Genomic DNA, 22,371 nt, shown 5'->3' with positions numbered 1-22,371 from the left:
TGCTGGTACTAGTCTTTCCCATCCCAACACACCTGAAATACACAAAACACTGCACACTGTAGAAGTCGTTCATTGTGGCAGTCAATTGGAACTGGAAGGCCTACATTCTGAAATCACAGAACTAATTGGGGGAAGTCAGTGGGTGTTGAATGTAACTTTAAATAAGCCCCTCCTCACATTTGTCTCCCACTGTCTGAAAAATCCTTTGGTCAAGTCCTCAAAACCAAAGGAAGAGAAGGTTGCAAAAGAGAATTGGTTGTGAATGTTGTGTCATAGAGTGATCCAGGAGGAAAGGAGAATATGGAGAATGTGATCAGAAAAAGTGGTCCATAAATGTAGAGTGCTTTCCATTCACTGGGGACAGCAAGCAGAATTTAAAGTAAAAGAATGTGGTCGTTCCAGAGTTTGCTGGCGGACAGGTAAAGAAGGAAAGGGAAAAGACTAACGCAGAAGGAGCAGGTGGAGAGTTGCTGCCAAAGAGGATGGAGGTGGGTCCCAGAGGGGTCGGGATCAGTGGTCACGAGAACCTTTTAAGGTCGAGTTCATTTGCTCTCAGTGAAGTGGGGCGATGTTACAACTAAACGGGAATGGAGGTTTCGGACCTGCTCAGGTAAATACGTGATCCGTGTTTCATGAGAGAAATTGTGGGTTATGAACATTAGGGCGTAGTTGAAGGAAGCATGAGTTTATCGGGAATTCAGTTGTTTTGTTTTTCTTAACTTCTTGGGCGTTTCTCAGCATCTCGGTAGCAGATAAACTGAGTGATGGTGCGGAGCCAGCACCGAGAACAGGACTGACCCTGACCGGTACAAGTGTAAGGGGTGTGCTAAGGTTCAATGGAAGACATTGTTGAAATCATGACCTGTGGTCCAGGCCATTTAGGAAGTGCAGTGTTGCCAGGTGGGGGGTAATTAAGTGGGAGTACAGAAAGGAATTAGAGAATTAGGAGCACACCTTGAGGGCAGAGATCAGGTGTGACTGGGGGGGAGGAGGAAGGTATGACTTCCTCAGTCACAAAGGAAGAGCACTGAATTTAACAGCCTAGGCAACATTTGGAGGCTACCTTAATCAGCGGGCCTCGTGCGAGTTTAAAGGCAGTACGGTTATGAGTTGAAAGAAAGGTAACATGATGTAGGTACATTCGCATCGGGAACAGTAACCCAGAAGTAGTCTTAATGTTTGAATTAAACACAATATTTGTAAATAATTTCTAGCCTGAAGCCAGGAAAACGTCCCAGCTTGGTGAAATGTGGAATATTTAATTGGCAATGAGAGAGGAGACCATTTGTACGGAATGGACAGGGATTTCCTGGGCACGCGGCTGCTGCTTGGATTGTATTTAGATGTAGTGGAAGAGTTTTGATAGGTCTGTGTGATGAAAGGGTGGGTCGGGATAATTGGGGCGTAGAAGAAGGAACCCTCTGGGTATGCTGTCCAAGTACAGGAGGAATAACAATGCTTGACCTGTTCTGAGACTATGTCATACTTCTGAAGAATTACACTGTATAATATTTCTGAGATTGTAGTTTGTCAAAGGCCAGGGAAGATTCACTACTGAGAATTCTTCATACACCTGAAGGTTGTGGACTGTGACCTTAGATAAGTTAATGTCTTCTTATTTTTAGTCCTGTCATTGTACTTTAGTCTTCAAAACTTTTAGTTATTTTGAAAGAAATAATAGCTGAAATATTTTGTGAAGGAATGATACATTGAAACCTTAAAAAAAAAAAAAAACTGGAACTCTCAAGTGCCAGGTATTTTTGTTTTTTAAGTTTATTTATTTTGAGAGAGAGAGAGAGAGCACAAGCAGGGGAGGGGCAGAGACAAAGGGAGAGACAGAGAATCCCAAGCAGGTTCCCCGTTTGTCCGCGCAGAACTGGACTTGACGCTCGAACCCATGAACTGCAAGATCATGACCTGAGCAGAAACGAAGAGTTGGATCCTTAATCCACTGAGCCACCCAAGTGCCCCTCAACTGCCAGGTATTTGTAAGAGCAGCCAGTACATTGAGATAGGAAGTCAGGAGGAAACAGTTGGTGTTGCCTGACTGGCCAAGGTGGAAATGCTGAGGAAAGAGCTCCCGAGAGAGGGATACTCGGGGCGGGGGTCCGCAGTGTTGTTCACACGAAGGTGCGGTGGAGGGTAGGAAGCCCACTCTTCTTAGGACGTCCAGAGACTGACCGTGAGAGGGGAGACGACTTGTCTCCATGTTAGTCTAGAAAAGGGTGCTTTCAAGAATTTTAATACAAGTGTATAAGAGATTACATCTAAAATATAATTATTCAGACTCTTTGCCGTTTCCCGTGGAAATGTAGTGTTGTGAGCTTTCTGTCTGTCAGTGACTTCCTCTGTCCACACTTAAATCAGAGTACTTTAGCTGTGACTTTAATAAACAGACCTAAGTTTAATCAGTTAACCTACCTCTGGTTTTTCACCCTTGTTAATGCTATCTCTAATTTTCTAAAATTAATCTCCCAAAAGAACAACCAATTTTACAAATCTTTCAGAAACTAATGAAAGGTTTCTTTTCTGCTACTCCTCCTCTCCATTTCCTCCTTTCCCATTCTAGGCAAAAATAGTTCACTATTTCCTACTCCACTTCTTAATCTTGTTAATCTTAATCTTCTTAATAGTTTACATGGAGGAAAAAAATGAAATAGCATGAAAGGATAAAAATACTATGAAACAGTTAAAAAGATGACTATACAATAATACGTAAGTTTCCCTCCTACCTCTGACTCCCTTCAACCCCTCACCTACCACACACCCTACCACAACCCCTCACCTCCACAGAGTGACAACTACTTGGAGAGATTCACTTAAAAACCAAGCAAAAGTTGGTAACTAGAAAATACGATTGTCATTGAGCTGTAAGTGATAAAGCAGTTCATGAACATAAGCCATTTTTAGAGTATAATCATTTTGTTTTTCTTGGTAAAACATTTTAGAAACGGGCTCACTTAAAGTTGTCAAAGCTAGAAACAGTTGGATAACTTCTTCTGGAAGACAGTTTGATGTGTTTAGGGGTACTTTATTTTATTTATTTGTTAACCACGTTCTGGTCTCGCAGATGAGGAATATTAGTGTTTCAGTAGAACAGCTTTGGAATTAGACAGATCAGGGTTTGAACTCTGGTAATGCCAACTCCTAGCTCATAATCTTGGCAATTCTTCTGATTTCTCTGACTCTTGAGTTCCTCATCTGAAAAACGAGCATAGTAATAGCTACTTCTCAGGATGGTTGTACGGGCTGATGGTAAGGAAATGAAAATGAGTTTTGCCCCATAAACATTAATTTTGTTTTCTGTCAGTGTTGTTAATGCAACCTGAAGACATTGTTAAATGGGACTGCTTATATGGGGGGAAAGATTTTAGGTAAATTTGACCACGGCATTTTCTATTTCTATAACATAAACAACATAGTTGATCATTTTTACTTAGGAAATCCCAAACGTAAATAAAGTTTGTTTAAAGCAAGAAGCATTTGTGACCTAGAGTAAAATTTTAAGAGCAGCTAGCTAATGGCGAAAGAGCAGGATGCCTCAACTCGGCACTGTTGACATTTGGGGCCAGATAATTGGGGAGGGGCAGGCTGTACTGTGTCTTTCAGAATGTTAAGCAGCATTCCTGTCTCTGCTGACTACATGCCAAGAGCACCCTCCCCGCAAGGTCGTGACAGCCAGAAGTATTCCCAGACCTTGCCAGATGTCCCCTGGGGGGCAGAGTCACCCCTGGTGGAAACTTTTGTTTTACAGCATAGCCTAAAAAGAACACATGTGGGATGGCTGCACATTTATAGAAGCATAATGGAAAAGAATAATTGATGTTATTACAGAGGCTAAAATAGGATACCTTTCATACCTGACACAAAAGATTTAAAATCAGCGAAAGAGAAGATATTTACAAGAAAGAGATTAAAAAACCTGGAAAAGGCTGTTTTCTCCATTGATTTGGTAATTTTACCGGCGGGGGTGGGGGGGGTGGGGGGGCTAAATAGGAAAACGATGTGGTTATTTATTTTAAAAATGCTACATTACTAGGATATGATTTATCCTACTTTATCCACATTTATCCTATGCTCTGAGCAGTCTGTAACTATAGTGCTGTGTGAGATGCATTTCCTTCTAGAGCAGCCATACCCCCTGACCAAAGCAAGATCTTACAAAATCAAAAGTATTTTAGGGGCGCCTGGCTGGTTCACTTGGTGGAGCATGTGACTCTTGATCTCAGGGTGGTGAATTCAGGACCCAAGTTGGACTGCAGCCTACTTAAAAATAAACAAAGTATACAATATATTTTTAAAGCATTTTAGGAAAATGGAACAAAAACAGGTATTTATCAGAGCACTTTTAAATATGTTCATTTAATTGAAATTTGAATGTGTTTTCTGCAGTCTTTTTAAGACTCCTCAGTGCTCACAAACCCCCGTTATAATTGGGGAAAGTAGGGTCATTGGGAGGTGGTTAGAGGGTGGGCTCTGGAGTGGGGCTGCCTGCATGTGTCTGTCGTCTCTTCCATTTGCTGACTTGAACCTGAGGCAGATTATTTCATCTGAGCTAAACTTTAATTTCCTTTTCTGTGGTGGGGAGAAATTGTACCTACCCCATAGGCTCGCTCGGGGGATTCAGTGAGCTAATCCATTTACAGTATTTTGGCATATGGTTTGGCCCATTCAGTAAATGTTTGTGATTATTATTGATTTTAATTTTAATTGAAATCTTTGTTGTATTGCTAGAGCTCGTAGGTTTCAGGTTAGTCTTGTCCAGCTCTAAAAATATATATGCAAATATACTTACAATTTATTTATTTTTTTAAGTGTTTATTTTTGAGAGAGAGAGAGAATGCGAGTGCTCACAGGGGAGGAGCTGAGAGAGAGAGAGAGAGAGAGAGAGAGAGAGAGACAGAGAAAGAGAATCCCAAGCAGGCTCCGAGCTGAGCACGGAGCCTAATTTAGGGCTCAATCCCACAACCACAGCATCACTACCTGAGCTGATACCACAAGTCGGACATTTAACCCACTGAGCCACCCAGGCGCCCCATCATTTAGAATTTAGGAATTATTATCTCTGGTTGCCTAGTCCCAAGAATTGGCTTTAACCAAAAAGGACAGCATCTTCGAACAATTTGGAGTTTGATTGCCGTGGGCACCTGGTGTCGATAACTGGGTAATTTGAAGGAAGTTAAGCATCTGTTTTCAGAAACTTGATTTAAGAAAAGAAACTCCAGTTGTCCATTTTTTAAATGTTTAACTGCTCTGCTCTCATCTGGAGGTTTCACCTGCACCTGTCATGATGGTCTTACTTGAAAGGACATCAAGTTGGACCCTAGAATCTCATTGGAGCAGTACAAGGCCCTATGTGTATCTCAATCATGTGCCCTAATTTTCTCATTTCCTAGGAGCTGGTTTAAATTGCCCTGGTTTCTGTGCAGTTAGACACTCACCTTTTGTCTTTACCTACAAGCTTACATTGGGGAAAGAGGAGGTCAAGGGGCCTAGAATTTCCCTGGAAAATTCTTGCATGTCTGTTCATGGCTCTTTAGACTTCACAGATAATCTCTTTTGAAGTGCCAGGACCCAAATACCAGACTAAAGGAAGTTGCTTGTTTTTTTGTTCTAGGCAGAAAAATTAATGAAACAGATTGGTGTGAAAAATGTGAAGCTTTCAGAATATGAAATGAGTATTGCAGCTCATCTCGTAGACCCTCTTAACATGCACGTACGTATCTTTAATCTTATTTAAGATCGTTTGGGTCTGGCATTTTGTGTCGGGTCCTGAAGACGAACATATTTGATGATCCTCTAAGAGGAGTCACAGGATCTGGCATAGTTTTGTGCTCACGGATGTGACTGAGTACAGCAAAAGGATACGAGGCAAAATGAGCAAGAAAAGGGGCCTGGAGTGAAGTCTGGAAGAAATCAAGCACAGGCTTCCAAGAGCTTTCTCCCAGTGAAGTCATACGGGCTTCACTTAATTCCTTCAGCAGCAGGTTGTGAGGACAAGTGTGAAGTGCCGTGTCCACCAGGGAAGCTCAGTAGAGACTCCCAGGATTTTAATTGGGACTGGTCATGTAGACCCCACATCCCAACATCTACCAAAATTCTAGACGTTCAGAGGAGAAACACATGTCCTCCGTAAACCATTTTGTTTGCACAGCGAGGTGTTCTTATTAGGGAATGAAGGAATTCTCCCGAAATTTAAGCCCCCATACTGCAACCGAAGGCCAGCCTTGCAGGTAGGCCTTTCTAAGGACAACAGCCTGAGGCCTGCCGTGTTAACCTTTTTTGGCACACACTTGTTTAGATAAACTTGTTCTTCTATATATTCACCTTTGTGGCATATAAAACGTACTGCTTTAAGTTATGTGGATATTTGATTTGGAGTTTAAATGTAGATGTTCATATTAAGATAACGGTAGGCAACACAAGATTCTGAATTCTAATTTTTTCCATTCATGGCCTTGGCAAATTGTTTCCTCTTTGAGTCTCAGTCCCCTCGTGTAATCCAGGGATGGTGTGATACCTGCTGTACCTACTTCAAAAGGATTATTGGAGGATCAGATTAATGCAATATATAAACTCTAAAATCCTATGTGAATATTTGATAACAGCAGGTATAAATAGGTTTTGTACGACAGATATAAATAAATAGAATAGAATAAGTATGGTATTCCTATCTCCAAATCTAGGAAATAAAAGTCTTCAATGTCTGTTAGTATCTGTGTGCACAGAGATAGATACATGTCCCCAGAGTTAATCCTCCATTTCAATTTAATTTATAAATTTACAGTGGGACTTTTTGTCTCTGTGTTCATTTCTGAGTAAGGCTGTACTAACAGACTCTCTTTTTTGTTGTAGTGAAAGTAGGTGCTTTTTTTTTTTTTTTTTTTTTTTTTCAGATTTGGCTGTGGTTTTTCACCCTTTTTTTTTTAAGTTGTAGTGAAAGTAAATTTCTTGTAAATATGGCTTCTGACTCACCCCACCTTCAGCCTCTTTACTCTGCCAGGTTAGAGCAAGATTGATTTTTTTTTCCCCCTAGGTTTTTTCAGTTTGTTTTTTTCTCCTCTCCCCCCTTCACCCCGTCCCCATTTAAAAAAAAAATTTTTTTTTTTTTTTTACATTTATTTATTTTTGAGAAACAGAGCACAAGCAGGGGAGGGGCAGGGAGAGAGGGAGACATAGAATCCAAAGCAGGCTCCAGACTCTGAGCTGTCAGCATAGCGCCCGATGTGGGGCTCGAACCCATGAACCATGAGATCATGACCTGAGCCAAAGTCAGATGCTTAACCGACTGAGCCACCCAGGCGCCCCCCATCCCCATTTTTGAAGTTGAGTCAGAAGGTTTTAAAATACACAAGCTGTGCTTATTTTGACAGTATATATCCCCTGTTTACAAAGATGAAAGTTTTGTTTTGAAAGTTTTATTTTTGATTAATAAAATTCAGAAGTCCAGTGTTGCATGAACCTATTTCCAAAATGTCTACCTGTTGTGTTTGACAGCACCCTATATGAATCAGGGACACTGCTGGTAAGCTTTTCCCCATCAGCTAGCGCTGAGTTCTCTGTCTGAGCTGGTTCTCCAGCTTCTTGGCAGAGTATTCCTTCCTCTTACATGGAGTGAATTCAGCTTATTAGATCCCTGTAGAGTTTTGAGTCCTGGGCCTAGTGCTTTTAATAGTAGGTAGTTGATGATTAATTCCTTTTTGTAATTTCATGGTAATTAAATAACTTCAGTATTGCTGTAAAAAGTCTTTACTAGTATTATATATTAATCTTTTATTATTTACATATAATTATCAGATTAAGGTTTGCCATTTTGTTTTTTTTTTTTCCTTTTAACTTCATTGAATATATGTAAGTTGTGAAATTCATGTTGACCTTACCTTTTATCAGGTTACTTGGAGTGATATAGCAGGTCTGGATGATGTCATTACGGATCTGAAAGACACAGTCATCTTACCCATCAAAAAGAAGCATTTGTTTGAAAATTCCAGGCTTCTGCAGCCTCCGAAGGGTATGGTAAAAGTTTACATTTGCTAAAGTATTAAAAATGTAGGAAACATTGAAACTTTCTGCCATTATAGAACTGGTATCGCTGAGGTCGGATGTTGAAGAGAATACTGAGATCCAGTGAGCTGTTTTATAAATAGTAGTTTTAAAATAATTGCTCATTCTTCAGCTTCCCAAATTTAGGTAAAACTTTTTCCCTGTGATTACATGTCAAAATAATCCCTTTATTGCAAACTCATTACTTCCAAGTAAATAAAAATTGGGAAAATTGAAATTAAAAAATCTGAAGTCATGGTATGGGTTCTTTTGTTTTCAAAGTAAGAACTCTTTTTGTTGTCTCATAATTTAGCGATGTTGTTTTTTCCTCCTAGTAATCTTCATTATTTTTGGATTGCAGTGGTTTTTTAGAAGAAGTACTGGAGTACAGGTGAACTAGAAATTAAATGCTACTTTTTTTTTTTTTTAATTTTTTTTTTTTAACGTTTTTACTTTTGAGACAGAGAGAGACAGAGCATGAACAGGGGAGGGGCAGAGAGAGAGGGAGACGCGGAATCCGAAACAGGCTCCAGGCTCTGAGCTGTCAGCACAGAGCCCGACCCGGGGCTTGAACTCACAGACCGTGAGATCACGACCTGAGCCGAAGTTGGACGCTTAACCGACCAAGCCGCCCAGGCGCCCCTAAATGCTACTTATTTTTAAGGGAAACTTCCTTATTCCTAGTTAGCGATGATTTTAAAAACCTCAGAACTCAAGAATTGGAAACGCTTACAACTCCTTCCTTACGTGTAATGCTTTTATTGTTGTCCACTCAAATATGAATCACGTCTAAGTGTTATGAAAGGTGATTCAGATGGAGCTTTGGTGACCGTTGGCAGTGAGATAAATACACATGTGTTACCGTGGCTTTCCCATACAGACGCTACAGCAGCGGAAAGAGTGGAAACTGCTCTTTCGTGTATTCCTCACACTAGACAGGTTTACTTTTCCATTGCTCTTCGAGGCTGAAACCAAATTATTAGACACATTAAAAAAAAAAGATCTTTAGAAATATCAACATAGTGCTGTGTGTAAGTTATGGTTGCTTGTCATCTTATTAATTTTGCAGTTATATCAAAATGCATCAATTTATATTTCAAAAGTAATTGAAGCCGATACCTGTACACTTTCACGAAGTAGGTAGTTTTTACTCCTGGTAAATAGAGGGTGATGATGACGTGTTCTTTTCATTAACTAAAACAGCAAAACTGTTCATTAGGTATTTCGTTTTATTTTCTGAAACAACAATACTTCCTTTTTTCCCCCCTAACAAAAAGCATTTAGTTTATTGTGTTTTTAAAAATTTTTTCCCCAGAAGAAAATTGCAGATGATTTATCTGAGCCAAGATCAAAGAGTAAAGTACAAGTTGGCTTATTTAGTTCTTTACCCTCTTACGGCTGGTTGGTAGTTTGAACAAGAAAGACCTTGTGTGAGTTGTCATCTCCTAGTTTCTTAATTTGTGAATCTAGAAAAGTCAGGTGCAGGATGGGGCCCAGTTAGTAGTTGGATGGGAGAAAAGTAAGATGCGTTTTCTGTGCTGTTCGGGAAAGCTCCAGCCCTCGTCAGCGACGCCTAGCCCGGGTAATTGGGTCGCTGTACCAGTCGCACTTGGTTTAAAGCCCCAGTCAATTAACACAGCAGACACCAAATTACAATGGGATACCTCAAAGTTACGTGTATATCTGGTGCTTCTTTGAGAGCATTGTCCAAAACTAGAAGTGGTTTCTGTGTGTATTTCAAAATTTTTAAGTTACCTGACTAGCTCTTGATTATGTAATCTAAAGTTATACTGTTTGAGCCTTTTCAGCCTTGCATTTTTGGAAAGTTTTTTATCAGGAACAAAATTTGAAAAGCCATTGATTTACTTTTTGACCCTCAACATAAATTGGATGTTAGCAGACAGAAGCAGAACGTAAAATCGGTTGTATACCGTAGTTTGTTCCATTTTTGAACTGGAAATAGGTTACATAGGTTAGAGTCGTTGTTTTATTGCCAATTTTATGTTATCCCTGGACAGTTCATTGCTGTCGGGGCTAAAAGTCCGCACTGCCTTACAGACTACGCGAGGATGATTTGAGAATGTCTTCCATAGTAGCACACGAGATCAGCCAATCACGTGAAGGTAGAAAGTTGGCAGCTGTCATGCCACCAAGTAGTCACAAGGACATGCCATAAAATGCTCATGGTTGCATTAAAAAAATAACTGTGTTTTCTTCCAAATGTTTAGAAATTTACATTTAAAATTCCTGTGAATACAAACAGTTCTCGCTAAACTCTAGCTTCGGTAATCATTATTTTAGCACATAAATTTTATGTTTGTGAATTTTATCATGTTCCATGTTGTGATGTTTCTTGAAAATGTAGGTAACTTAGGAAAAATATATTTTGAGAAGTGATTTTTCTGGGGCCATAAAGGCCTCCATCCCTCCCTCCACCTCCTTGGGTACTTTGTATTTAAATAGACTCAGTTTTTACGGATACTTACTTTTCCACCATTTGGACAATTTTTTTTTATTAAAGCTTGAAAGTCAATAAACTAGTTCAAAAAAGAAAAAAGTTGGTTACTAATAAGGTAATATACTTGTCACTAATCAGGATTATTTCAAATTTAGATCTTTTGTCCCAATTCTTCTTTTCTTCCTCACCCTAAATTTTTTATTTGCATGTAGTACTTACGAAGTAAAGCCCTTACTAAAACATCCACGTTAAAGAGGGGTTTGAATTTTTAGTCTCTGCAAAGCATGAAGGTAATAATCGTAGTTTTTCGTTTTGTTGAAAATGGTTGTAAAAGTACCAGACTGAGCTCAAAAAAAACTAGTTAAAAGACTGCAAAACTAATAACTGAAGCCGGATGCCTCGCATTCATCGTGGGACCATTCATGTATCACTCTTCCTAAGAACGAACAGGGTAGTGTTCATCCCACAAAGGATATAGAGAAGATGGCCCTTCAAACAGTGTTACTGCTAGACTCGATAACATGCCAGGTGAGACAACGTGAGTCTTAGTGAAGCAACGTGCAGAAGTGGGGATAAAGCAGCCAAGTGGGTGACTGGAAAGCTGACACCTCCATAGCTACCACCCGAGTCGGGAAGTGAACACTCCCTGCTCATACGTGCACCTCCCCGTCACGTCTGTCCTCCGGAAGATGATGAAATCCCAAAGCTTTCAACGCATGTTGAGTTTCATACTCTGTAAACAAACAAAACAAAACTGTAAAAAAGCTGCCTAATTAATAACACTAATTGTAATTCCTGAAGAAAAATATAGGAAAAACTTAATCCTGCTAAGGAGTGCCAAAACGAAACTATCAGGAATAGAGGACTCAATGTGATGAATGAATACTTGGAATCAAAGAGGACATTCTAAGGACACTTGCCTCGGTTTGTGAGGTGTGCGGTAGCAGCACAGTCAACAAGATACGAGGACTTTTGCATCAGAAGTTTGCTCAGAAAACCCTAAGATTCAAATGATATGCATATAAAAGTTTGTTTGTGGATCTGCATTCCATATTAAATTGTATGATCAAAATAATAAATGTCGTAATAATTCCAGGCATCTGCAGTCACCCCGTATGTTTTCAGTTTGATGTGAATTAAATGGCATTAGACCACTGCTCTGTGGTGTTCACGTGTGCCATCCAAAGGACAAAGTATCGATAGGGGGCTCAAATTATAAATGACTTAACTACATTTTTTACACCTGAATGGACTTAGTTAAAAATTGCAAAGGGATGTACTGGCAAAGCTTATTGACTTAAATTTTAAAATGGCTTCAGAAAAGTAAGATGACTAAACTTCGTTAATTCTTAAAGAATTATGAAGACCCCTAGAAAAATCTGTGTGTGCCCGAGGAAAAGTTTGTGTGCCTGAACATTACTTTGAAGAGCTTGATGTGAAAAATATTTGTTTTATGGACTCAAGCTTCTCATTAAAAAGAAAAAAATGAAAATTTAGGCAGGGTGGGATTTTAATACAAAATATTTACTTTTCTTATATTTTTGTATTTTTTTAATGTTTATTATTCTTGAGAGAGAGACCGCGCACGCACGTGAGCGGGGGAGGGGCAGAGAGAGAGGAGGACACGGAACTCCAAGCAGGCTCCAGAACTGAGCTGCCAGCACAGAGCCCGATGCGGGGTTCAGACCCATGAGCTGTGAGATCGTGACCTGAGCCGAAGTCGGATGCATAACCGACTGAGCCACCCAGGCGCCCCTATATTTTATTTTTATTGCATAATAATATTTTGGAAATCTCCAAAGTCTCTTCATATTACCCTAATATGCCACCTGTAAATATTGTCTTTTTAAGTGCTATGGCATGGGAAAAGTAGAGAAGCTGTGAATTAAGCAAATATTTTAAGTCTGCAGGTTATAATATTCGTCAGGCCCGTCTACAGATAATCTATAGCCAGGAACATAATTTTACTATTAACATAGACAATGTTACTTAATTTTAGTTGCGAAACAGTTGGTGATGATTCCCAAAATGCCCAAGGCCTCGACCAGTTTAGATCTCTCCTGTTAAAAGAATTACCTTAAGTTGTATTAAGCGGCAGACTACTGTCTGTGGAGACGGTAGGTGAAGGATTCAGTTTTATTCCTTGGAGAGTAAAACAAAAGTGACTGGCAGCTTTTGTCCTTTGGAAGAAGAGATCATTATCTGTTTGGAAGAAGGCATGTGCCCTTTTGGATAAAACTTAAGTCTCAGTAACATCAAAACGGTGTTTGCTGCAGCCTGTTTTTGTTGTTGTGGTTTAATGTTTATTTATTTTTTTTTTTTTTTTTAATTTTTTTTTATTTATTTTTGGGACAGAGAGAGACAGAGCATGAACGGGGGAGGGGCAGAGAGAGAGGGAGACACAGAATCGGAAACAGGCTCCAGGCTCCGGGCCATCAGCCCAGAGCCCGACGCGGGGCTCGAACTCACGGACCGCGAGATCGTGACCTGGCTGAAGTCGGACGCTTAACCGACTGCGCCACCCAGGCGCCCCTAATGTTTATTTTTGAGAAAGAGAAACAGAGCGCAAGCGGGGGAGGGGCAGAGAGAGAGACGGAGACACGGACTCCAAAGCAAGCTCCAGGCTCTGAGCTGTCAGCACAGAGCCTGATGTGAGGCTTGAACTTACAAACCGTGAGATCGTGACCTGAGCTGAAGTTGGACACCCAACCGGCTGAGCCACCCAGGTGCCCCTCCTGCAGCCTGTTTTGAAGAATTTCTCAGTTTTCTCTGGGCTGTTCTAATGGGCTGTAGTGCTCTGTTAGCTTGTGAAGGTGGAGGGCATTGGACCGTTTCGTCAACCATGGATCGAGTGGCGTGAGTTTGGATGTCAAGGGGATCCTGAACTAGACCTTTGCGTGAAGGGAGAAGGCACAAGCATGCTGTAATTTTATAGCCGTCACTGACACTGAACTTAGGAAGTGGCGCCTTCCTTTCCTACTATTAACATGTTGGGGGAAATTTTAGTGTGGGCCGAATTAGTGTGTTGATTATCACATAAAAACGTAAATAATAAAATGACATGTTAATTTCCAGGAGTTCTTCTGTATGGGCCTCCAGGCTGTGGTAAAACATTGATTGCCAAGGCTACAGCCAAAGAAGCAGGCTGTCGATTTATTAACCTTCAGCCTTCAACGCTGACGGATAAGTGGTACGGAGAGTCTCAGAAACTGGCTGCTGCGGTCTTCTCCCTTGCCATAAAGCTACAGCCTTCCATCATTTTTATAGATGAAATAGGTATGTGACTTTTCTGTGTGAGCATTTGATAATGCCATTTTTAAGGGTGGTATTTAGATGACCAGATTTAGTTTTCAACATTTATTAGGGCAAATTAGTAATACAAAAGAGATCACCAACATCCTTATATGCTATGTATAATTTATTCCAGAATGAACCATAGTCTGTTCATTCCGCTGCTCGATAGTAGTTTCCTGTCTTCTCCGTATTACAAACATCACGCGGTGGACATCTGTGTACGTGTTTCGTCATGTTCCTGTGCTTGTCCAGGCTACATGCCCAGAAGTTGAACTGTTAGGTTGTGTGACATGTCTGTCTTCAGCCTCACTAGGATTACCAGTTGTTAAAAGTGGTTTTACCTGTTTTCACTCTCTCCGTTATATAGGTTCCCTGCATACCCCTAAAATTTATTTTTTCAGATATTATCATTGATTGATTGATTTTTTTTTTTTTTTTTTTTTTTTGTCAAAGTAAAGAACATGAATTATCATTGTTTCGTGTTTCCCTGCATTGCTAGTAAATTTGGGCATCTCTTACCATGCTGACTAGTCATTGAGTTTCCTTGCTTATAAATTGTCAGTTTTTCTTTAGGGTTATTTGCATTTTCTTGGTAATTCTTTGTTGATATTTATTATGATCGCAAATATTTTCTAGACTGGCTTTTCACTTTATGATAATTTCTTTTACAGAAATTTAAATTTAAATTTAGTTGTATATATCTTTTTATTATGATTTATACTTTTTGTGTCTGGCTTACAAATTTCTTCCCTACCCCCATAAATATCCCTCTTTTCAAAATATATATTGTGAAGTAGGAATCTAATTTCATTCTTTTCCATATAGACAGCCAATTTATAAAATAGATTATCTTTCCCTATTTGTTCATGACTTTTATGTTAGTATACTTTTTCTGTATTTTATGGATCATCAGTATTTTTGGTTCTGCTCCTGGTATGGTAAGTCATAATAAAGCTATGGTGATTGAAACTATAGCTTTGAATTAGTTATACTATTATATGTAATGTGATAGACTATACAGAACTATAGAGAGAAAAATGGTATAGATATATAATTCTTTGGTTACTTGTCTGTCTTGTGTGTCTCATCAGTTTATTACAGCTATTTTGGAGTTTTGGTGTGAATTTTGCATAAAAGTGCTTATAGCTAGATTTTAAAAAATTTTAATCTAAGACACTTTAACCAGGAGGTGTGGTCAGTCTACCTTTATTTCGATAGCTCATGTATTTAGATTTATTTCTGCCACATTACGTGTGCTTTTTTATTTACCAATCTAGTGGACTTTTCTCACTTTATCCCCTTTTCCCTGCTACAGGTTTAGAAGTAACATATTCTTTTTCTTTAGTGAAACATTTAGAATACCTACTTGCCTTAAAAGTCCAGGCTAATCATTTCTGCCCTCCTCCCAAATAATCACAGGGACCTTAGAACTCGTGAACACTAATCATTCCACTCATTACTTACATGTTAACATTCTCTCTTATTTTACAGCCTCCATAGTGATTGTTGTTTCTGTACTGGCAGTACTTTTTAGAGACCACGTCTGCCAGTTGCTTGCTCACTGTTGCTTCTTTACAAAGCTGCCTCTTCTGGATTTAATTCCCTTCACTGAAGTCTATCGGAGTTCTTTCAGCAAAGATCATGAATGCAGTAAATTCTGTCTTTGGGTGAAAATGTGTTAATTCTACCTTCACTCTTAAATGATAACAGAATTATTTTTCTTCAGCATTTTGAAGCTACAAGTCCATTGTCTTCCAGTCTTTCTTGTTGCTTTCAAGAATTCTGCTTATAGTCAAATATTGCTTTGTAAGTAATTTTATCTTTTCTCTCTAGTGTTATTAGATTTTTATCTTGTTCTCCTGTTTGATTATGGTTTTTCCAGGTCTGTATTTATTTTTATTATCCCACTGAGACTTACTGTGGTTCTTAATCTGATGATTCGTGGTTTTCATTCCAGAAAATTTCTCAGCCACTGCGTATCTTTGATTGTGGCGAGACTTCCATTTTATATATAAATATAAATATATACATATATTTATATTTATATATGTATCTACCCTCTCTACTTAATTTTGAGTCATTGCCACATCGAGTTCTCCCATATTTCATCAGTTCTAAAATACACCATTTTGTTATTTACATGTTAACCTTTCTGAAGTTGGGGTAACATGTTATAATTTAATTGGCAGAGTTTTTTCTTTGAGTATTATAACTTACTTGGCAACATTTAAAACTTTGTTGATACATAAAATAATGATACAACTAAAACATCAATCTTTAAGTTTTAAAAAGCAGTTCTTTGCTTGGCTATGTTAACCTCACAGCCATTGGGTTTGTATTCTGTTGATTACATTTGAACTTTAGAAGTTCTATTTGGTTCTTTTTTAAATTTCCCTTTTTTCACTGTAGTTGCTCTTCTGTTTGAATTTCAGTCCCTTTTACTAAAGTCTTGGTTTTTTTTTGTTTTTGTTTTTGTTTTTTAAGTTATTTATCTTGGGAGAGACAGAGACACCATGAGTGGGGGAGGGTCAGAGAGAGAGGAAAGAGAGAATCCCAAGCAGGCTGTGCTGTCAGTGGGGCTCAAACCCACAAACCGTGAGATCACGACCCGAGCCAAAACCAAGAGTTAGACGCTTAACCCAACTGAGCCACCCAGGCACCACCCCCTCTTATGTCTCAGTTTTAAGCATACTGTTTTTATATATAGTTTTTTTGGATTGTTCTGTTGTCTGAAATTCTACTTCTCCTTTGTATTGTTGAGTGTTTCATACTAACTTGTTTCCTTGGCTCATTTCTAACATTAGATAGCCTACAGCTTGTTTTAAATTTTTTTTTTTTTTTAACGTTTATTTATTTTTGAGACAGAGAGAGACAGAGCATGAACAGGGGAGGGGCAGAGAGAGAGGGAGACACAGAATCTGAAACAGGCTCCAGGCTCTGAGCTGTCAGCACAGAGCCTGACGCGGGGCTCGAACTCACGGAGTGCGAGATTGTGACCTGAGCCGAAGTCGGCCGCTTAACCGACTGAGCCACCCAGGCGCCCCCTTTTTTATTTTTTAATTTTTTTTTTTTAACGTTTATTTATTTTTGAGACAGAGAGAGCACAGCTTGTTTTTATAGGAGAATTCTGTGTTGCCTAAGAACAGTCAGAGTGCTTTTCCTACCTTCCACTTAGAGCCTGTGTGTGGAGTCTGATCATTCAGGGCTAATTTTTATGATAATTTCTCAGTGTGGATGTTCCTAGACTGAATGACAGCACAAATCCAGTCTTCGTGCCTGAGGGAGAGCCCCTGTGACCTTAGTTTTTTATTTTTCAGGGGAGACCTGTTTACCCCCAGAGCCCAGACAAGACAGACTTGGTCTTTAACTCCCTGTAGTAGGGAGCAGGATTTTTTTTCTTGTCTACACTTTCTGTGAGTGGACATCCTTTTGAGCAGCTTGGTTTCAGCGTGGACATGAACGCCGAGGCGGTACACGCGTCCCTGCCTCCCTGCCGTGTCCACGAGTGCACGTGTCCACAGTTGGCACAGACACCTCATGCTCCCACCACATATTTCCTGAATTCTGACGGTTGTTTTTCTCTCTTTCTTACAATCTCAGATATTCGTTAAGCTGTTTTTTTTTTTTTTTAAACTGGGCTCTGTTATTTAGAACCGTTTTAAGTTTACAGAAAGCAGAACGTAGAAAGTTTCCATACACACATCCCCTACACACACAGTTTTCCTATTATCAGTACTTTGTATTCGTGTGATACATTTGTTATCATTGATGAGCCTGTATTGCTACATTATTAATCACTAAAGTCCGTAGTTTATATTAAGGGTCATTCTTTGTGTTTACAGGCTTTGACTAATGCACAATGTCATGTATCTACCATTACTGTATCAGACAGAATAGTTTCACTGCCCTGAAAACCCCCTGTGCCCCACCTGTTCATCCTAAACTCCTAAAGTCCCAGCAGCCACTAGTCTTTTTACTATCTTGCCTTTTACAGAATATTGTAATTGGAATCATACAGTATGTAGCCTTTTCAGACTGGCTTCTTTCACTTAGCAATATGCATTTAAGGCTCCTCCGTGTCTTTGTGGCTTAGTAGCTCATTTCTTTTTATGGCTGAGTAATACTCCCATCGTGTGGTTGTACCACGGTTTGTTTATCCATTCATCTGTTGAGGGACATCTTGGTTGCTTCCAGTTTGGGGCGATTGTGAATAAAGCTGCTAACAACAGTGATGTGCAAGATTTTGCGTGGACATACATTTTCAGCTCAATTGGGTAAATGCCTGGGAGCGCGTTTGCTGGATCCTACAGTGAAACTCTAGCTTTGTAAGAAACTACCAAACTGACTTTCAAGATGGCTGTGTGATTTTGCAGTTCCACTGGCAATGAATGAGCGGTCCTCTTGCTCAGCATCCTGTCCATCACTTGATATTATCAGTGTTTTGGAATTTAGCCATCCTAGCAAGCATGTAGCGAGCGGTATCTCATTGTCATTTAAAGTTACAGTTCCCTAACGACATATGACGTTGAGCATCTTTTCATGTGTTTATTTGCCATCCATGTATCTTTGAAGTGTGTGTTCAGGTCTTTGGCCCATTTTTTAATTGGGTTGTTTTCTTATTATTTAATTTTATGTTCTTTGTATATTTTGGATACACACTTTTTATCAGGGAAGTATTTTGAAAATCTTTTGTCCTAGTCTGTGGCTTATATTTACTCTCTCTCTTCCCTCTCTCTCTCTGTCTCTCTCTCTGTCTCTTTTTTTAAATGTTTATTTTTGAGATAGAGCATGAGTGGGGGAGGGGCATAGAGAAAGCGCCACAGAATTCAAGGCAGGCTCCAGGCTCTGAGCTGTCAGCACAGGGCCTGACCCACAGCTGGAACCCACAAACCATGAGATCATGACCTGAGCAGAAGTCAGATGCTCAACCAACTGAGCCTCCCAGGCACCCTGGCTTATCTCTTCTCTTACCATTGTCTTCCACAGGGAAGAATTTTTAATTTTGTTTTTCTTTATTGAGCATTTAAAACACTTTTTTAGCTTGTTTTATTTTTTATTTTTTTAAGTTTACATCAAAACTAGTTAGCATCTAGTGCAACAATGATTTCAGGAGTAGATTCCTTAGTTCCCCTTACCCATTTAGCCCATCCCCCCTCCCACAACCCCTCCAGTAACCCTCAGTTTGTTCTCCATATTTTTGAGTCTCTTCTGTTTTGTCCCCCTCCCTGTTTTTATATTATTTTTGTTTCCCTTCCCTTATGTTCATCTGTTTTGTCTCTTAAAGTCCTCATAGGAGTGAAGTTATATGATTTTTGTCTTTCTCTGACTAATTTAGCGTAATACCCTCCAGTTCCATCCACGTAGTTGCAAATGGCAAGATTTCATTCTTTCTGATTGCTGAGTAATACTCCTTTGTGTGTCTGTGTGTGTGTGTGTGTGTGTGTGTTTGTGTGTATACCACATCTTCTTTATCCATTCATCCATCAATGGACATTTGGGCCCTTTCCATACTTTGGTTATTGTCAGTAGTGCTGCTATAAACATGGGGGTACATGTGTCCCTTCGAAACAGCACACCTGTATCCCTTGGATAAATACCTAGTAGTGCAATTGCTGGGTCGTAGGGTAGTTCTATTTTTAGTTTTTTGAGGACCCTCCATACTGTTTTCCAGAGTGGCCGCACCAGCTTGCATTCCCACCAACAATGCAAAAGCGATCCTCTTTCTCCGCATCCTCGCCAACATCCGTTGTTGCCTGAGTTGTTAATGTGAGCCATTCTGACAGGTGCCAGGTGGTATCTCATTGTGGTTTTGATGTGTATTTCCCTGATGATGAGTGATGTGGAGCATTTTTTCATGTGTCGGTTGGCCATCTGGGTATCTTCTTTGGAGAAGTGTCTATTCATGTCTTTTGCCCATGTCTTCGCTGGATTATTTGTTTTTTGGCTGTTGAGTTTGGTAAGTTCTTTATAGATTTTGGATACTAACCCTTTATCTGATCTGCCATTTGCAAATATCTTCTCCCATTCTGTCAGTTGCCTTTTAGTTTTGCTGACTGTTTCCTTCGCTGTGCAGAAGCTTTTATTTTGATGAGGTCCCAGTAGTTCATTTTTGAGCATTTTTAAATTTTAATAATGCCCAACTTTACTATTTTTTTTTGGATCGATTATGCTTTTGGTGTTGTATGTAAAAACTCATCACCAAACCCAAGGTCACGTAGATTTTCTCCTATGTTATCTTTGGACTTTTTGCAGTTTTGTGTTTTACATTTAGATCTAGAATCAATTTTCGGTTAATTGTTGTGCACAGTATAAGGCCTTTGTCTAGATAGATTTTTAGCACATGGATGTTCAGTTCTAGCACCATTTGTCAGGTATGCATTAACTTTAAAAATATTTTTTTCCCAACTTTTTTGTTAGTATTTACATGTATGTCTTTTTCCATCCTTTGCAACATTCTGAGCTCTTAGATTTAAAGTGTCTCTTGTAAGCAGCACACATTTGGGTTTCCTAACTGTCCAGTCTGATTTCCTAACCACCTATGTAGGTACTCTAAGACCATTTACATTTAACATTTTTTCTTTAATTTTTCTTCTATGTTTATTTACTTTTGAGAGAGAGAGAGAGACAGAGCGCAAGTAGGGACAGGGCAGAGAGAGAGGGAGACACAGGTTCCCAAGCAGGATCCAGGCTCACAGAGCCTGACGCAGGGCTTGAACCCATGAACTGTGAGATCATGACCTGAGCTGAAGTTGGACGCTTAATCGACTGGGCCACCCAGGTGCCCCTACATTTAACATTTGATGTAATTACTAATATAGTTAGGTTATTTATACTTAGCCAGCATTTTAAGTTTTTTATATTATTTCAAGCAGCTGTTTTTCCAGAACCAACTTCTTAGTAATGAAGATGATTTAGGAATAATTGATAGCAGAATTATGGTGGTTAGCTGGCAGCTGTACTGACACATATTATCTTTAAAAAGAAGCAATTTAAAAATGACTACATTTTCTACCTCCAGAATAGATGGGTTAGTTTTGTACCTAGTCCAACAGTGGGACGGATTGTATGAAACTGAAACTACAAAAGAAAATCCAGAATGTGTATTTGTCATCCGAAGACCCTGTAAAAAAAAATTTTTTTTAAGTTTGGACCAAAGCATTTCTGTGTAACTCACACGTATGATTGTAGTTTCAGTGCTAAAATGCTAGTTATTTGAAGGAATAGAAGACAAAGCACTTGAAATAGGATTATACTAGAAAATCTAGGACTTATGCCTGTCTTTTTTTCATAATTAGGATGTACTGTTCCTCCTACCCCTCTTTAAAAGCATTTCATGTTCTTTGTAGATAATTGGGAAGACAGCAAATAGTTCAAGAGAACATTTAAATTGTCCTCAAGTCTGTCACTGAGAGATAACTAAAGCGATTAGCATTCTGGTGTATTTTCTTGCTGGCTTCTTTACATTGTGTCACGTATATGCACATGCCTACGAGCATGTGTGTTCGAAACCATTTTCTGTCCTGCATTTCCCACGGAATGGTGTTTTGACATTTTTCCAATGCCATTTTTCTTTATTTCCAGGAAAAGCGTGTGAAGAAAAAGAGTGTGACCCACAATTAGGAATACATAGGATGCACATAACCTGGGATGTTAGGGCCAAAGCATACAGACCTTCCTCCAAGACACCACTTGATCCATATCTTCTAATTACCCGATCCTGTACTTCTTTACATATGTTGGCATTAATGTATTGATAGGAAAGAATTGAAGATTGGGAGTTGATTGCGTTTTAATTTCTTAATTATTTGCCAAAATTGTTGTATCAGACCAATGTATGAAAAGGCATAGTTGAACTCTTTGTCTTGTACTCTTTCACAAATTTGTTAGCTTTTGATTTTTTGGTTAATGATTTGAAGTTTTACGATGAGTAAATAATTCAAATTAGTTTCTAAGGTTGAGGACTTCTTCCTTCTAGATTCTTTTCTGCGAAACCGTTCAAGTTCTGACCATGAAGCTACCGCCATGATGAAAGCTCAGTTTATGAGTCTGTGGGATGGATTGGATACTGACCACAGCTGTCAGGTGTGTGAAAGAAATCTGCCTTGAGCCAGTGGTGGTGGTGGGTGCTGATGGGGGATGGGGGGCAGCAGTGGGTGCTGGTGGCAGTGGCGACGGGTGTGGGGGTTGGCGGTGGTGGTATGAGAAAATTTAGTGGGCTACTTCTTAGGCTTTTTTAGAGAAGTTTTTTGTTGTTGGTTCAGTCATTTGTTAGTAAAACTTTATCAATTCATTTAATAATTTATTTCATATTTCACTGATAGAAAATGTTTAATACTTAGTTTTATGGGCCTAGAACAAATTTTTTTTAACTTTTTGGTTGGTTTTATTTATTTTTATTTATTTATTTTTTATTAATTTTATTATTTTTTTAATTTACATCCAAATGAGCATATAGTGCACCAGTGATATCAGGAGGAAATTCCTTAGTGCCCCTTACCCATTTAACCCATCCCCCCTCCCACGACCCCTCCAGTAACCCTTAGTTTGTTCTCCGTATTTAAGAGTCTCTTCTGTTT

At 39.2% G+C, this 22,371-nt stretch overlaps 1 protein-coding gene across 2 annotated transcripts in view; it reads left to right on the top strand.

The window, feature by feature from the left end:
• The window catches only part of ATAD1 (ATPase family AAA domain containing 1), a 53,580-nt gene that overhangs the window by 11,313 nt on the left and 19,896 nt on the right, over positions 1 to 22,371 (top strand). For both annotated transcript variants that reach the window (XM_049646049.1, XM_049646048.1), the window contains exons 3-6: positions 5,618 to 5,716; positions 7,891 to 8,011; positions 13,577 to 13,777; positions 21,771 to 21,877. In XM_049646049.1, the coding sequence (XP_049502006.1) occupies positions 5,618 to 5,716; positions 7,891 to 8,011; positions 13,577 to 13,777; positions 21,771 to 21,877 (528 nt within the window). The remainder of the gene's footprint in view (positions 1 to 5,617; positions 5,717 to 7,890; positions 8,012 to 13,576; positions 13,778 to 21,770; positions 21,878 to 22,371) is intronic.

This window comes from Panthera uncia, chromosome D2 (assembly GCF_023721935.1).
Source record: "Panthera uncia isolate 11264 chromosome D2, Puncia_PCG_1.0, whole genome shotgun sequence".
Taxonomy (NCBI): domain Eukaryota; kingdom Metazoa; phylum Chordata; class Mammalia; order Carnivora; family Felidae; genus Panthera; species Panthera uncia.
This window is presented reverse-complemented; position numbering and strand designations above follow the sequence as displayed.